The 18,620-nt window shown below is 43.5% G+C and overlaps 1 protein-coding gene across 1 annotated transcript; it reads left to right on the plus strand.

Annotated features, from left to right (window-relative positions):
* The first annotated feature begins 911 nt into the window (after positions 1-911).
* On the plus strand, positions 912-15,765 carry pgam1 (Phosphoglycerate mutase 1). The gene is given in 4 exon segments (NM_001139777.1): positions 912-1,101; positions 2,493-2,767; positions 12,885-13,065; positions 13,465-15,765. Coding segments are annotated over 4 exon segments (765 nt in total). The 5' UTR covers positions 912-962; the 3' UTR covers positions 13,635-15,765.
* Positions 15,766-18,620: the final 2,855 nt, after the last annotated feature.

Consider the following 18,620-nt stretch of genomic DNA (forward strand, 5'->3'; position numbering starts at 1 on the left):
ATGTTTGGGATGCTCTGGATTGACGTCTACGACCACATGTTCCAGTTCCCGCCAATATCCAGCAACTTCACACAGCCTTTGAAAATGAGTGGGACAAACATTCTACAGGCCACAATCAACAGCCTGATCAAATCTATGCGAAGGAGATATGTGTCGCGCTGCATGAGGCAAATGGTGGTCACACCAGTTACGGACTGGTTTTCTGATCCACATCCCTACCTTTTTCCTTTTTTTAAAGGTATCTGTGATCAACAGATGCATATCGGTATTACCAGTCATGTGAAATCCATAGATTCAGGCCTAATTTGTTTATTTCAATTGACTGTTTTCCTTGTATGAACTCAGTAAAGTCTTAGAAATTCCTGCATGTTGCGTTTATAATTTTGTTCAGTGTAAAACGGAATTATAAATGAAAAAAATTGATCGACCTATTTGACATCAAAGATGGTTGAGAATGCAGTGATGATTACTAAAACTGTCGCGATGACTCTGAATGATCCACCCAACTGATCAAAGGAATGTGATAAATCAGGTGAGATTGGGGCGCTGGTAGTTAAGTATTCTATCATAACATTTACAATCCTTCATCATTTTCAGTCCAAATTCAGTGGTTGCTTTTGATGCCACTGAAATGTGGTAGTAGTCACATTGTAGGTATCAAACTACAAAACATTATAATACAGCTATAAAATACCTGTTCACTGTGAAGGTCATGGGCCCATGTGCCCGCCTACCTTTATTTCATTGGTCGAGAAATATTCAGGAAGTAGGCCTACAGCAGCGGGATCCCATTGGATTGGTGTGAAACACAGAGTGAGAAAATAACCAATCGCATCACTCATTTTCTCTAGCTTCAAAAGTAGCTGGCTGGGTCCAGCCATTCTGTTGCTTCTTTTCAACTTGAGCAGCGGCGTTTCCTCCTTATATACGGAGCTTGTTCCAATTAAGATACTTCTATCACTATGGCCGCCTACAAGCTGGTGTTGATCCGCCACGGAGAGAGCAACTGGAACCAGGAGAACAGATTTTGTGGCTGGTTCGACGCCGATCTGAGCGAGACTGGAGAACGGGAGGCGAGGAGAGGAGGACAGGCCCTGAAAGGTGGATTCTAGTTCTATTTTATTTGACCAGCTAGTTACTTGCATTGTAGGATACTATAGCAGACACAACACATCAAATGTCCTCACTAATGCAACTGACTGATTGTACATTTCCATTCTCTGTTTATCGAAAGACCTGTGCCTGCACATTTGGCATTTTTTGCCGCTTGTAGGGATCTCAACTATTATTGATGATTTACAATAAAACATGTAGATGTGAAACCACTTGTTACACGATAATTCCATCGATTTGACATAGAATGGTGGTGTCTCCCCGTTGTCAATCACGCCCTTATTTCCACTTTGTTCATGCCCCGTTCTAATGAGTTCGATTAAGTGCACCGGGCTATGGTTTATTACGTGAACGGTCAAAAGCGGTGAGGAAGGAGCGTCTTTCTCAAATCGAACAGTAATCTTCGGCTCTCGTTCATGTTGTCAACAAGGCAGCATGATTCACTGGGAAGGTAGATAAGCTTTTGTATCAAATGCAATCACTTCTGCATGTGAAAACACAGAATCCTACTCATTTCTCAACGTGTTGGTGGCCAAAACGGGGTCACCTGGCTCACGCCCGGGACGCAGCCGGTTCCAAATCGAATGCAATCAACGCTAACCCGGTTCGCTCGGGACATTAATAGAATGCCCTCTGGTTGCCTATTAGTTCAGCCCCCTTTCACTGTGGACAAATGAGCAACGGAGATCCCGACTCCACCACTTTTGACGTCACAGCTTTTCCGAAGGATGAGAACCTGCAGTTCTAGACGTGCTGCTTCGTTATAGTAATTAAGTAATAAAATCAAGCCTTATTGTATTGGTTAGGCAAATATCTGGTGTTTCTGACTAAATAGTCATATTTGGCCCAAAACGAAGACTTTTAGTAATCCGTGCAATGTCAGATTTTTTTTCTTCTCACCTTTATTTAACCAGGTAAGCTAGTTGAGAACAAGTTCTCATTTACAACTTCGACCTAGCCAAGATAAAGCAAAGCATTGCGATACAAACAGCACAGCGTTACACATGGAATAAACAAGCGTACGTCAATAACACAATAGGGGGAAAGTCTATATGCAGTGTGTGCAAACGGCGTGAGGAGATACGGCAATAAATAGGCCATAGAAGCGAAGTAATTACAATTTAGCAAATTAACACTGGAGTGATGGATGAGTAGATGATGACGTTGCTTGCTTGAATTATGTAAAAATAGTCTACAGTAGTGTCCAGGTGTTGTACTCTCCATCGAATCCACTCCTGGTCCTGTCGACCTAGCATAAGCTTTTGTCCCAACCCAGAACTTGACCATTTGTTGATTTTCCTAGTCTTACTCTGTTGGTCCATCCACCCACCCACAAATCATCATGAGTCAAACCTGATCACAACCTTTCTCTTCCTCAGATGCTGGCTATGAGTTTGACGTATGCTACACCTCAGTTCTGAAGAGGGCCATCCGCACTCTTTGGCTGTGTCTGGACAGCATTGACCAGATGTGGCTTCCCGTCCACCGGACCTGGCGCCTCAACGAACGCCACTACGGTGGCCTGACGGGGTTAAACAAGTCAGAGACTGCTGCCAAGCATGGAGAGGCTCAGGTGAAGATCTGGAGGCGGAGCTTCGATATCCCTCCTCCCACCATGGACCCAGACCATGACTTCTACACTATCATCAGCGAGGTGAGGGACACGCATTCACACACACTCACTATTATTAATACGATTTTGCCTGATATATGACATCAGACAACAACAGAATATAAGTCTTTCTTTAGGCTAGCTCACTCGCATTGGGAAGAGCCTATAGTGGAAGTCTTGACAGATTTAAATGTTGACGATTGAGTTTTTCCCTGTGCTAGTATGTTTCTGAGGGCTACAGTAAAGCATGTCTCAAAGTATCAACATGTGTTTTCCCCAGTTCATTGATGCACCGGCCCCTTAACAGGAGACATGATCAGAGTATGGGCTGTCTGATTACATAGATGCCAAGGCCTCCGTCATGGCAACCCAGTGTTCTGTCAGAGGGGTAGTACCAGAGACTATTATGGATTGTGTGTTCTGCTGAGGAGAGCGCTTTAGGTGCTTTTTGGCAAACTCCAAGCGCGCTGTCGTGCTTTTACTGGCGCAGACAGAGATGGCCGCCTCGCTTCGCGTTCTTAGGAAACTATGTAGTACTTCTTTTTTTTGTTGTGTGTTATTTCTTACACTGTTACCCCAGGAAATCTTAAGTCTTATTACATACAGCCGGGAGGAACTATTGGAAATAAGCGCAACGTCAACTTACCAACATTACGACCAGGGATACGACTTTCCCGAAGCGGATCCTCTGTTTGGTCCACCACCCAGGACAATGGATCGGATCCCAGCAGGCGACCCAAAACAACGGCGCCGCAGAAGGTGCAGACTAGAGGTCGACCGATTATGATTTTTAACGCCGATACAGATTTATTGGAGGACCAAAAAAAGCTGATAGCAATTAATTGTCTGTTTGTAAAAGTGTTTGATTTATTTGTAATAATGACAATTACAACAATACTGAATAACTAATTAACTTAATATAATACATCAATAAAATCTATTTAGTTCAAATGAATAATGAAACATGTTCAATTTGGCTTAGATAATGCAAAAACAAAGTGTTGGAGAAGAAAGTAAAAGTGCAATATGTGCCATGTAAGAAAGCTAACGTTTAAGTGCCTTGCTCAGAACATGAGCTGGTGGTTCCTTTTAACATGAGTTTTCAATATTCCCAGGTAAGAAGTTTTGGGTTGTAGTTATTATAGGAGTATTTCTCTCTGTACGATTTGTATTTCATATACCTTTGACTATTGGATGTTCTTATAGGCACTTTAGTATTGCCAGTGAAACAGTATACCTTCCGTCCCCCTCCTCGCTCGAGCCAGGAACACATCGACAACAGCCACCCTCGAAGCAGCGTTACCCATGCAGAGCAAGGGGAACAACTACTCCAAGTCTCAGAGCGAGTGACGTTTGAAACGCTATTAGCGCGCACCCCGCTAACTAGCTAGCCATTTCACATTGGTTACACCAACCTAATCTTGGAGTTGATGGGCTTGAAGTCATAAACAGCGCAATGCTTGAAGCATTGTGAAGACCTGCTGGCAAAACGCACGAAAGTGCTGTTTGAATTAATGCTTACGAGCCTGCTGGTGCCTACCACCGCTCAGACTGCTCTATCAAATCATAGACTTAATTATAATATAATAAACACACAGAAATACAAGCCTTAGGTCATTAATATGGTCGAATTCGGAAACTATCATCTCAAACAAAACGTTCCGTATTTTATCTAATGGGTGGCATCCCTACGTCTAAATATTCCTGTTACATTGCACAACCTTCAATGTTATGTCATAATTACGTAAAATTCTGGCAAATTAGTTCGCAACGAGCCCGGCGGCCCAAACCCTGACTCTGCATGCAATGAACGCAAGAGAAGTGACACAATTTCAACTGGTTAATATTGCCTGCTAACCTGGATTTCTTTTAGCTAAATATGCAGGTTTAAAAATATATACTTGTGTATTGATTTTAAGAAAGACATTGATGTTTATGGTTAGGTACACGTTGGAGCAATGACGGTCCTTTTTCGCGAATGGGCACCACATCGATTATATGCAACGCAGGACAGGCTAGATAATCTAGTAATATCATCAACCATGTGTAGTTAACTAGTGATTATGATTGTTTTAAAAGATAAGTTTAATGCTAGCTTGCAACTTACCTTGACTTCTTACTACATTCGTGTAACTGGCAGGCTCCTCGTGGAGTGCAATGTAAAGCAGGTGGTTAGAGCGTTGGACTAGTTAACCGTAAGGTTGCAAGACTGAATCCCCGAGCTGACAAAGTAAAAATCTGTCGTTCTGCCCCTGAACAAGGCAGTTAACCCACCATTCCTAGGCCGTCATTGAAAATAAGAATGTGTTCTTAACTGACTCGCCTAGTTAAGTAAAGGTATAAAAAAAAATAGGCAAATCGGTGTCCAGAAATACCGATTGTTATGAACTTGAAATCGGCCCTAATTAATCGGCCATTCCGATTAATCAGTCGACCTCTAGTGCAGACGGAGCGGTCTTCTGGCCAGGCTCCGTAGATCGGCAGTTCGCCACCGGTACCGAGTATACTACTTGCCAATGTCCAGTCTCTTGACAACAAGGTAGACGAAATCCGAGCAAGGGTTGCCTTCCAGAGAGACAGAGATTGTAACATTCTTTGTTTCACGGAAATATGGCTCACTCGCGATACGTTATCCGAGTCGGTACAGCCACCTGGTCTCTTCACGCATTGCGCCGACAAAAACAAACATCTCTCTAGTAAGAAGGGCGGGGGTGTATGCCTTATGATTAACGAGTCATGGTGTGATCATAACAACATACAGGAACTCAAGTCTTTCTGTTCACCTGTCCTAGAATTCCTTACAATTAAATGCTGATGGCATTATCTACCAAGAGAATTCTCTTCGATTATAATCAGTCGTGTATATTCACCCACAACCCCCCCCCCCCCCCCAAGCAGACACCCCGATGGCCCTGAAAGAACTTCATTGGACTCTATGTAAACTGGAAACCACATCCTGAGGCTGCATTTATTGTAGCTGGGGATTTTAACAAGGCTAATCTGAACAAGGCTCCCTAAATTTTATCAGCATATCGAATGCACGACCCGGGCCGGCAAAATCCTGGATCATTGTTACTCTTCCTTCCGTGATGCATACAAAGCCCTCCCTCGCCTTCCTTTCGGCAAATCTGACCACGACTCCATTTTGTTGCTCCCAGCCTACAGACAGACAGACAGACAGACAAACTAAAACAGGAAATGCCAGTGCTCAGGTCTGTTCAACGCTGATCCGACCAATCTGATTCCACGCTTCAAGATTGCTTCGATCACGTGGACTGCGATATGTTCCGGATAGCGTCGACAACAACATTGATGTATACGCTGATTCGGTGAGCGAGTTTATTTGCAAGTGCATCGGTGATGTACCCAGGGCAAGGTGACCGGAAACATGACTGAATACAAACAGTGTAGCTATTCCCTCCGCAAGGCAATCAAACAAGCTAAGCGTCAGTATAGAGACAAAGTAGAGTCGCAATTCAACGTTTCAGACACGAGAGGTATGTGGCAGGGTCTACAGTCAATCAGACTACAAAATGAAAACCAGCCCCGTCGGGGACCCCGATGTCTTGCTCCCAGACAAACTAAACAACTTCTTTGCTCACTTTGAGGACAATACATTGCCACTTACACGGGCCGCTACCAAAACCTGTGGGCTCTCCTTCACCGCAGCCAACGTGAGTAAAACATTTAAACGTGTTAACCCATGCAAGGCTGCCGGCCCAGACGGCATCCCTAGCCGTGTTCTCCAAGCATGCGCAGACCAGCCGGCTGGTGTGTTTACGGACATATTCAGTCAATCCCTATCCCATCCCTGTTCCCACATGATTCAAGAGGGCCACCGTTGTTCCTGTTCCCAAGAAAGCTAAGGTAACTGAGCTAAACGACTATCACCCCGTAGCACTCACTTCCGTCATCATGAAGTGCTTTGAGAGACTAGTCACCTCCACCCTACCTGACACCCTAGACGCTCTGCAATTTGCTTACAGCCTCAACAGACGACACAATCGTAATCACACTGCACACTGCCCTAACCCAACTGGACAAGAGGAATACCTATGTAAGAATGCAGTTCGTTGACTACAGCTCGACATTTAACACCCAATACCCTCCAAACTCGTCATTAAGACCCTGGGACTCGACCCCGCCCTGTGCAACTGGGTCCTGGACTTTCTGACGGGCCGCTCCTAGGTGGTGAGGGTAGGAAATATCTCCAGCCCGCAGATCCTCAACACTGGGGCTCCACAAGGGCGCGTTCTCAGCCCTCTCCTGTACTCCCTGTTCACCCAAGACTGCGAGGCCATGCACGCCTCCAACTCAATCATCAAGTTTGCAGACGACACTACAGTGGTAGGCTTGATTACCAACAAAGACGAGACGGCCTACAGGGAGGAGGTGAGGGCCCTCGGAGTGTGGTGTCAGGAAAATGACCTCGCACTCAACAAAACAAAGGAGATGATTGTGGACTTCAGGAAACAGCAGAGGGAGCACCCCCCATATCCACATCGACGGGACAGTAGTGGAGAAGTTCCTCAGCGTACACATCACGGACAAACTCAAACGGTCCACCCACACAGACAGCGTGGTGAAGGCGCAACAGCGCCTCTTCAACCTCAGGAGGCTGAAGAAATTTGGCTTATCAAAAACTCAACTTTTACAGATGCACAATCGAGAGCATCCTGTCGGGCTATATCACCGCCTGGTATTGCAACTGCTCTGCCCACAACCGTAAGGCTCTCCAGAGGGTAGTGAGGTCCGCACAACGAATCACCGGGGGCAAACTACCTGCCCTCCAGGACACCTACACCACCCGATGTCACAGGAAGGCCAAAAAGATCATCAAGGATAACAACCACCCGAGCCACTGCCTGTTCACCGCGCTGCTATCATCCAGAAGGCGAGGTCAGTACAGGTGCATCAAATCTGGGACCGAGAGACTGAAAAACAGCTTCTATCTCAAGGCCATCAGACTGTTAAGCAGCCATCACTGTCATTGAGTGGCTGCTGTCAACATAATGACTCAAATCTCTAGTCACTTTAATAATTAAAAATTGGATGTAATAAATGTATCACTAGTCACTTTAAACAATGCCACTTTATATAATGTTTACATACCCTACATTACTCATCTCATATGTATATTCTGTACTCTATAACATCTACTGCATCTTGCCTATGCCGTTCAGCCATCGCTCATCCATATATTTATATGTACATATTCTTATTCATTCCTTTGTTGTGAAATTGTTAGATTACTTGTTAGATATTACTGCATGGTCAGAACTAGAAGTACAAGCATTTCGCTACACTCACATTAACATCTGCTAACCATGTGTATGTGACCATTTGAAATGAGGAGTGGCTTCCGTCTGGTCACTCTACCATAAAGGCCTGATTAGTGGAGTGTTGCAGAGATGTTTGTCGTTCTGGAAGATTCTCCCATCTCCACAGTGGAGCTCTGTCAGAGTGACCATCGGGTTCTTGGTCACCTCCCTGACCAAGGCCCTTCTCCCCCGATTGCTCAGTTTGTCAGGGCGGTTAGCTTTAGAAAGAGTCTCGGTGGTTCCAACCTTCTTACATTTCAGAATAATTGAGGACTTTGTTCTTCGGGACCTTCAATGCCGTAGACATTTTTTGGTACTCTTCACAAGATCTGTGCCTCGACACAATCCTGTCTCAGAGCTCTACAGACAATTCCTTCGACCTCATGGCTTGGCTTTTTTTTTTGTACTGACATCCACTGTCAACTGTGGGACCTCATATAAACTGGCGTGTGCCTTTCCAAATCATGTCCAATCAATTGAATTTACCACAGGTGGACTCCAATCTAGTTGTAGAAACATCTCAAGGATGATCAATTGAAACAGGATGCACCTGAGCGCAATTTCGAGTTTCATAGCAAAGGGTCTGAATATTTATGTAAATAAGTTATTTCTGTTATTCTTTTGAAGTTTCTAAACACCTGTTCATGTTATTGTGTGTAGATTGAGGGAAAAATGTATTGTATCCATAGTAGAATATTGCTGTAACAATAAATGTGGATAAAGTCAAGGGTACTGAATACTTTCCAAGTGCACTGTACGTACATGCATCTTTTAAAGGCCCAATGCACCCGCTTTTATCTCAATATCAAATTTCTGGGTAACAATTAAGTACCTTACTGTGATTGTTTTCATCAATGGTTAACAATAAATAATTACTTCTTAGCAAGAGCAATTTCTCAAGTCAGAATTTTGGTCTGAGTGGGGAGGGGAAAACTAGCTGTTATTGTCAGAGGTTTAGAACTCTATCTTATTGGTCTATTAATTAATTTACCACATGGTGATGTCACCAGACAGGCCAAAACTCCATCCCACCAAAACAAGCTGAAATTTCAGGGGGTCTTTTCAAACAGCTCTTACACTAGAAGGGCATTATCACAATATTCAGTTTCACAGTATTATTCCAACGTCAGTGTGGAAATATACACTCAGTGGCCAGTTTATTAGGTATCTTTTCCTCCAAAACCGCCTGAATTCTTCAGGGCATGGACAAGTTGGTAAATTGGTGTCAAGGAAAACATTCCCCACACCCCCGCCACCAGCCTGTACCGTTGACACCAGGCAGGATGGGGCCATTGACTCATGCTTCTTACGCCAAATCCTGACTCTACCATCAGCATGACTCAACAGGAACCAGGATTTGTCAGACCAGGGAACATTTTTCCACTCCTCAATTATCCAGTGTTGGTGATCGCATACCCACTGGAGCCGCTTCTTGTTTTTAGCTGATCGGAGTGGAACCCGGTGTGGTTGTCTGCTGCAATAGCCCATCCGTGACAAGGATGACGAGTTAGGCGGTCCAAGATGCCGTTTTGAACACCACTGTTGTACAGCGCCATTATTTGCTTGTTTGTGGCCGCCTGTTAGCTTGCACGATTCTTGCCATTCTCCTTCGACCTCTCAACAGCTCGTTGATTTCACCCACAGGACTGCTGCTGACTTTGGTGCGACAATCAAAAAAAAACATTCTCGGTATCCCTAGACACTGTTGTGCGTGGAAAAACCCAGGAGGCCGGCCTTTTCTGAGATACTGGAACCGGCACGACTAGCACCGACAATGATACCACGCTCAAGGTCATTCGTTCTGCCCATTCTAACATTAAATCGAACAGTAACTGACTGCTTCAATGCCTTCATATAGCAAGCGATGGCCACGTGACTCACTGTATATAGGAGCAAACCATTTTTGTGAACTGGGCAATAAACTGGCCACGGCGTGTATATAAAACACATGAAAATCATGTTTGACTGAGCTGGGCCTTTAAAAATATATATTTGTATTCATGGTGCTCTTGTATATCAAGGTCTTTTGGCGTTTCAACTCTGAGTTAATGTATTGCAGAGGAGTGTGATATAGGAGGGTAAAGTTCAAAGTTCAGCTGAGATCAGAATCGATTGGTGACAGCGTCATTTGCACTGTCGGGTCGTGTTTAAAAATCACCAAGTAGGACTAGCAGAGATATACAGCACAGAGGCATGGGCCTACTGGTCTTTACAGGCTAAACGTATGGAAATATGCAATGACTTTGTCTGAGTTATTCAATGTAGAACCAAAAGCACTGGACAGTTGAAGGTGTCTTCCTTCCCAAATTGTTACATTTGTTTCATTCTTTATTTTTATTGTACGCTTATTTTACCAGGTAAGTAGTATGAGAACGCATTCTCATTTACAGCAATGACCTGGGGAATAGTTACAGGGAAGAGGGGGGACGAATGCCAATTTGGAAGCTGGGGATGATACTACTAGCCACCTAGCAATTTTATAACTAGCTACCAAGTAGCCATTTCAGGCTGCAGTATGAAACAAGTTAGTTACACAAGCTAGCTACTCTATCTTAGCTGGCATGCCTGCTGGCAAGGTTGTCCAGCTCAGTTGGTAGAGCATGGCACTTGCAATGCGAAGGTTGTGGGTTTGATTTCCCACAGGGGACCAGTATGAAACTGTATGCACTCACTACTGTAAGTCACTCTGGATAAAAGCGTCTGCTAAATTACTAAAATGTAAAGTGTTGGTAGACTTCAGAAAATTAAGAAATTACTGAAAGAATGAGAGCTTTATTCACTACATTTAATCTTTTAACCAGATTTGAACAGAAGCATATTTTAGTAAACAAACACCATTTCAGTAGAATTTTAAAAAACACAATTATTTCACCTTTATTTAACCAGGTAGGCAAGTTGAGAACAAGTTCTCATTTACAATTGCGACCTGGCCAAGATAAAGCAAAGCAGCTTGACACACAACAGAGTTAGATGGAGTAAAACAAACATTCAGTAGAAAAATAAGTCTATAAACAATGTGAGCAAATGAGGTGAGATAAGGGAGGTAAAGGCAAAAAAAGTCCACGGTGGCGAAGTAAATACAATATAGCAATTAAAACACTGGAATGGTAGATTTGCAGTGGAAGAAAGTGCAAAGTAAAAATAGAAATAATGGGGTGCAAAGGAGCTAAATAAATACAGTAACGGAGAGGTAGTTGTTTGGGCTGAATTGATAGATGGGCTATGTGTAGTAATCTGTGAGCTGCTCTGACAGCTGGTGCTTAAAGCTAGTGAGGGAGATGTGTTTCCAGTTTCAGAAATGTTTGTAGTTCGTTCCAGTCATTGGCAGCAGAGAACTGGAAGGAGAGGCGGCTGAAGGAGGAATTGGCTTTGGGGGTGACCAGAGAGATGTACCTGCTGGAGCGCGTGCTACAGGTGGATGCTGCTATGGTGACCAGCGAGCTGAGATAAAGTCCCCCCTTATCTAGCAGGGTCTTGTAGATGACCTGGAGCCAGTGGGTTTGGCGACGAGTATGAAGCGAGGGCCAGCCAACGAGAGCGTACAGGTCGCAGTGGTGGGTAGTATATGGGGCTTTGGTGACAAAACGGATGGCACTGTGATAGACTGCATCCAGTTTATTGAGTAGGGTATTGGAGGCTATTTTGTAAATGACATCGCTGAAGTCGAGGATCGGTAGGATGGTCAGTTTTACGAGGGTATGTTTGGCAGCATGAGTGAAGGATGCTTTGTTGCGAAATATGAAGCCAATTCTAGATTTAACTTTGGATTGGAGATGTTTGATGTGAGTCTGGAAGGAGAGTTTAGTCTAACCAGACACCTAGGTATTTGTAGTTGTCCACATATTCTAAGTCAGAACCGTCCAGAGTAGTGATGCTGGACGGGCGGGCAGGTGCAGGCAGCGATCGGTTGAAGAGCATGTATTTAGTTTTACTTGTATTTAAGAGCAGTTGGAGACCACAGAAGGAGAGTTGTATGGCATTGAAGCTCGTCTGGAGGGTTGTTAAGTGTCCAAAGAAGGGACAGAAGAATACAGAATGGTGTCGTCTGCGTAGAGGTGGATCAGAGACTCACCAGCAGCAAGAGCGACATCATTGATGTATACAGAGAAAAGAGTCGGCCCAAGAGTAGAACCCTGTGGCACCCCCATAAAGACTGCCAGAGGTCCGGACAACAGGCCCTCCAATTTGACACATTGAACTCTATCAGAGAAGTAGTTGGTGAACCAGGCGAGGCAATCATTTGAGAAACCAAGGCTATTGAGTCTGCCGATGAGGATGTGGTGATTGACAGTCGAAAGCCTTGGCCAGGTCAATGAATACGGCTGCACAGTATTGTTTCTTATCGATGGCGGTTAAGATATTGTTTAGGACCTTGAGCGTGGCTGAGGTGCACCCATGACCAGCTCTGAAACCAGCTTGCATAGCGGAGAAGGTGCGGTGGGATTCGAAATGGTCGGTAATCTGTTTGTTGACTTGGCTTTTGAAGACCTTAGAAAGGCAGGGTAGGATAGATATGTCTGTAGCAGTTTGGGTCAAGAGTGTCGTTTCCCCCCCCCCCCGAGATTTGTACCCCCTAAGATTTAGGGTGCAATTCTGATATGTTTTACTAATTGGTCTTTTGACCCATCAGTTCTTTTGCCAATAATTGGGCAAAATTATCAGAATTGTGCTGCCTGTGTTAACACAGCCTATAGTGACAACTGCTGATTGTAAAAAAAGGCTTTATAAATGCAATTGATTGACTGAAAGCAATATGGTGGTATGAGGGTTTAGGCCCAGGTTGCTGTTAGGCATTTTTCTGTTTGTTGACATACTAAATATCTCCATCTTTTATTTAGGACCGTCGTTATGGCGACCTGTCGGAAGAGCAGCTTCCATCCTGTGAGAGCCTGAAGGACACCATCGCCCGGGCACTGCCCTACTGGAACGACGAGATTGTGCCCCAGATCAAACAGGGCAAGAGGGTTCTTATCGCTGCCCATGGCAATAGCCTCAGGGGCATTGTCAAGCATCTTGAGGGTAAGTAGTAAGAACTGCCTAGAACCGTGATCTCTAGAAAGCCACAGGATGTGCAGGCTTTTGTTACAGCCTTTCACTAATACACCTGTTTTGAAATCAACTGTTCATGAACAGAATTAGTCGGATCAGGTGTGCTTGTGCTGGGCTGAAACAAAAGCCTGCACACCGTTTTTCTCCAGGACTGGAATTGGAGTTTATTCTGCTTGGTTTCTAGGAAGTACTGGTCTGTGGTAGTATTGTTTTACTTCCTACACATTCTAATCTGCACATATGAAATGTATGTGTCCATCTGTGTGCTAATTGTTTTTGTATACACTTTGTTTGTTATGATTGTTTAATTTACATTATTTATTTTGTCGTCACTGATTAACCATAACCCCTATGTGCTGCCCCCTGCAGGTATGTCTGAGGAAGCCATCATGGAGCTGAACCTGCCCACAGGCATCCCCATCCTGTATGAGCTGGACAAGAACCTGAAGCCTGTTAAGCCCATGCAGTTCCTGGGGGACGAGGAAACCGTCAGGAAGGCTATGGAGGCCGTGGCAGCCCAGGGCAAAGCCAAGAAATAAAAAGAGAAAGGGGGCACTTTGCATCATGGAGTAGGAAGTTGTGCTTATTTACAGATCTAGGGTCAGATTTTATATTAGCCTCCCATCAATTTCTAACCTTCGGAGGAGGCATGTAAAACTGACCTTAGATCAGTGTTTATGGGAAGCTTCATTCTACTCCATGTGGCATAGAGTAGGGGTAAAGGGATATGGGTTGGAGGAGGTTAGTAATACTACAGCTCTCAAAGGAGCTCACACACACACTGTACTTGCAGTCCAAGAAACATAGGCACTAAGAATGTGTGTTCATATTCAACTCTACTGTGCATAGAGAGTCTAACAAATGTGGATTATAAAGTAACTAATAAATTAGTATAGATTAAAATTGATCAAGCCACTTCTATGGGGACAACTGACTACACTATCAAATCATTCCACTGGCTTATTATTGTGTCTGTTTCCCTGTTTAACAATGGATCATTGAGATTACGAGTGTGATGATGAAGCCTAGTTTATTTGAAAATATTTAGTCCTGCGTTAGCATACTTCCTAGTCTCGCTAGAAAATAGTATATATTTAGATGTTATAGAAGAATATTTGCGCTTGAAAACGTAAACCGCTATTTACACTAAACACGTAAGGTTATACTGGTTTTTATTTTCCACTGTGCTCTGTCTCTGGTCGTACAATTCTCTGTAGAACCACTGAATCAGTAGTTGGAAGACTGTTTCCATCTCCTTCGAGAGCCATGGCAGAGACTAAATAGCTTTTTTTCCCCTCTGCCCCCTAGCCTTGGATGCTACTTCTGTGTGTCGTTTACATGTCTAGTACTACTGTGTGTGACATGTCTTTCCATCCATTTCCTGGTGAGTATTGTGGCACATGGCTACTGTTTTGTCAGTGGGATCAAATGTTTGGTACCTGCAATGTCAGTCTTTCTGCTTCAGCCAGCATCAGTGTCATTCAGGGCTAAGCATTCATATTTCACAGATAGAAATAGGTTGCACATGACAGACCAACTCTCTTCTATGTCCAAGCAAGCTGATTCTAAACATCACATTTTTATCTGCAACTTTGAGCATTCCACAACCTATGAATAGGCTTCATGGTGGAACATGCATTTTACTATAAGTTTACTTTTGCTACCCTGTATGCTGCTAGACCCCTCTAAATGGGGAAACTGCAGTGTAGGTACCTGCTCCTATAGGATATGCCGCTTATATCCTTCCCCATCCATTCCCAAGGCTTTCTCTTTTGAAATGGTTGGCAATCTTATGACTGAAAATACGATCATTTGGAATAAATGTTATTAGGGTTCATTGCGATGCACTTTTTAGATGTACAGCACTAAAACCTGTGCTGAACCAATAAATGTGTGGGAAGAAACATGATTTGGTCAGTTTGTACCATTATTTTTTTATAAATGTTATCAAAATCGAATGATTGTTTTTAGTATGAATTTCAATGCAGGGGTTTATTCATTACTCTGATCCTGTTGCAAAACGTTTTTTCAACAAAAACAATTTTTATTGGACAAATTCCTTTGTGTCCCTGCTCGTTTTCGCTCTGTTTGGTTCTTAAACACTCAACGGTTTCAATTGCAAGAGTTAATGAATGCATCCCACGGTCGTGTTCAGCATGACCATGTTTTTTTTTTGTTGTAACGTTCAGATAACGGCGTTATGTAGAAGAAAACAAACGCCTCCGATATGTAGAACAAGGAGTCATGTATAGGCTCTATTCGACAACGTTTGGCTACTGAACATGCACATTTAAGTGATAATGCCAGAGAAGCTGGTGTTTGGAGGATATGTGGTACGGGTGTTGTCGAGGGCCGGCAAACCGTGCCAATATATCCTCCAAACACCGGTTTCGAGGGCATTATCACTTTTATACGGGTTACCAACATATTCAAATAATGATTTATATATTTTCATGAACTTTATTTTGATTTATTCATACTACACATGAACAAAAATAGTGGTGTAAAAATACTTTAAAGTACTATTTAAGGAGTTTTGGGGGGTATTTTTATCTCATCGTTTTTTTTTAAACTGCACTGTTGGTTAGGGGCGCGTAAGTAAGCATTTCACTAAGGTCTACACTACACCTGTTGTATTCGGCGCATGTGACTAATAAAATGTTATCTGTACTTTACAATTTATATTTTTGACTACTTTTACTTTGCTACATTCCTAAAGAAAATATTGTACTTTTTACTCAATACATTTTTCTTGACACCCAAAAGTACTTCTTACATTTTGAATGCTTAGCAGGACAGGAAAATAGTCAAATTCACGCACTTATCAACCGAACATCCCTGGTCATCCCTACTGCCTCTGGTGGACTCACTAAACACACATGCTTTGTTTGTAAATTGTGTCTTGAGTGTTAGTGTGCCCCTGGCTTTCTGTAAATTAAAAAAAACAATTGTGCCATCTGGTTTGCTTTAATATAAGGAATTTGAAGTGATTTTTACTTTTGATACTTTTATTTTAAACCAAATACTTTAGACTTTTACTCAAGCAGAATTTTACTGGGTGACATTTGAGTCATTTTCTATTAAGATATCTTTACTTTTACTCAAGTATGACATTTGGGTACTTTTTCCACCACTGCAGAAATATAAACGCAACGTGCTGGTGCCATGTTTCATGAGCTGAATTAAAAAATCCCAGACATTTTCTATCCACCAAAAAGCTTATTTCTCTCACATTTTGTGCACAAATTTGTTTACATCCCTGTTAGTGAGCATTTTACCCTTTGTCAAATAATCCATCCACATGATAGGTGTGGCATATCAAGAACACTGATTAAACAGCATCATTATTTCACAGGTGCACCTTGTACTGGGGACAATAAAAGGCCACTCTAAAATGTGCAGGTTTTTCATGCAACACCATGCTACAGATTTCTTCAATTTTGAGGGAGCTTACAATTAGCATGCTGAATGCAGTTATGTCCACCAGAGAAGTTTCCAGATAATTACATGTTAATTTCTCTACCATAAGCTGCCTCCAATGTCATTTTAGAGAATTTGACAGTACGTCCAACCGGCATCACAACCACAGACCACGTGTAACCACGCCATCCCAGGACCTAGAACCGTGATCTCTGGAGAGCCACAGGGTGTGCAGGCTTTTGTTACAGCCTTTCACTAATACACCTGTTTTGAAATCATCAACTGTTCATGAACAGAATTAGTTGGATCAGGTGTGCTAGTGCTGGGCTGAAACAAAAGCCTGCACGCAGTTTCTGGCTTCTTCACCTGTGGGATCATCAGAGGGAGGGTGGGGTACTGAATTGTTTATGTCTGTAATACAGCCCCTTTGTCAGGGGAAAACTCATATTGTTTGGTTGGGCCTGGCTCCCAGTCATGTGAAATCCATAGAATAGGGCCTACGGTATTTATTTCAATTGACTGATTTCCTTATATGAACTGTAACACAAACTCTTGAAATTGTTGCGTTTATATTTTTGTTCAGTATATTGCATCCTTCCACAAGATATAATCCCGACAGAAATCTAGGGTTGCTACCCAAGCCAGCTGGTCGTTCGTTCTATCGGTTAGAGACGCGACCAAGTCGTCAAGTCTTTTTGCTCTGTATCAATGGACAATACCCAGTTGTTCGCTCTAAATGTTCCATTGCCATACTGGCTGGCAACGTTCTTATCCCTTGCTTGCTAGCTAGCCAACTACGGCGAATTTACAGTCATGTCAAACAGTGCAGCCAGAATAACAACAGTAGCTGCATTTGTTTAAACTGTTTCCTAGTGACATTTATTTGGAAACATCCATAACAATGCGCGATTTCACCTGACATATAACATGTGCTCTCTCACTAGGACACTGTTGGTTAGAGGAGCTGGCCAACAACACAGCTAACACAATCACTTCAAACTGAAGCTGGAAAGACTGCAAACAAGCTGCACTTCGTTTCGTTTTATTTGTTTTCTATTGATATTTCATTGTATATATCCATAAAAAGTATGTTGATTCATGATTTCGACTGCCAGACACATTCATTACTATGCAACAGCTGGAGAATTTGAATATTGAAACAATGTTGCAAATGTCAAGAGACAGACAGCAAGTTTTATACAAATCTCCGCGGTTGAAAACGAAATGTTAGACTAAAAGAAATGTGAGAACGTCTATATGCTTTTTACATTACATTTACATTTAAGTCATTTAGCAGACGCTCTTATCCAGAGCGACTTACAAAATGGTGCATTCACCTCATGATATCCAGTGGAACAACCACTTTACAATAGTGCATCTACATCTTTTAAGGGGGGGGGGGGGGGGGGGGGGGGTTAGAAGGATTACTTTATCCTATCCTAGGTATTCCTTAAAGAGGTGGGGTTTCAGGTGTCTCCGGAAGGTGGTGATTGACTCCGCTGTCCTGGCGTCGTGAGGGAGCTTGTTCCACCATTGGGGTGCCAGAGCAGCGAACAGTTTTGACTGGGCTGAGCGGGAACTGTGCTTCCTCAGAGGTAGGGGGGCCAGCAGGCCAGTGGTGGATGAACGCAGTGCCCTTGTTTGGGTGTAGTGCCTGATCAGAGCCTGAAGGTATGGAGGTGCCGTTCCCTTCACAGCTCCGTAGGCAATCACCATGGTCTTGTAGCGGATGCGAGCTTCAACTGGAAGCCAGTGGAGAGAGCGGAGGAGCGGGGTGACGTGAGAACTTGGGAAGGTTGAACACCAGACGGGCTGCGGCGTTCTGGATGAGTTGTAGGGGTTTAATGGCACAGGCAGGGAGCCCAGCCAACAGCGAGTTGCAGTAATCCAGACGGGAGATGACAAGTGCCTGGATTAGGACCTGCGCCGCTTCCTGTGTGAGGCAGGGTCGTACTCTGCGAATGTTGTAGAGCATGAACCTACAGGATCGGGTCACCGCCTTGATGTTAGTGGAGAACGACAGGGTGTTGTCCAGGATCACGCCAAGGTTCTTAGCACTCTGGGAGGAGGACACAAGGGAGTTGTCAACCGTGATGGCGAGATCA

The sequence above is a fragment of the Salmo salar genome, chromosome 01, assembly GCF_965601325.2.
Source record: "Salmo salar chromosome 01, fSalSal1, whole genome shotgun sequence".
NCBI lineage: Eukaryota > Metazoa > Chordata > Actinopteri > Salmoniformes > Salmonidae > Salmo > Salmo salar.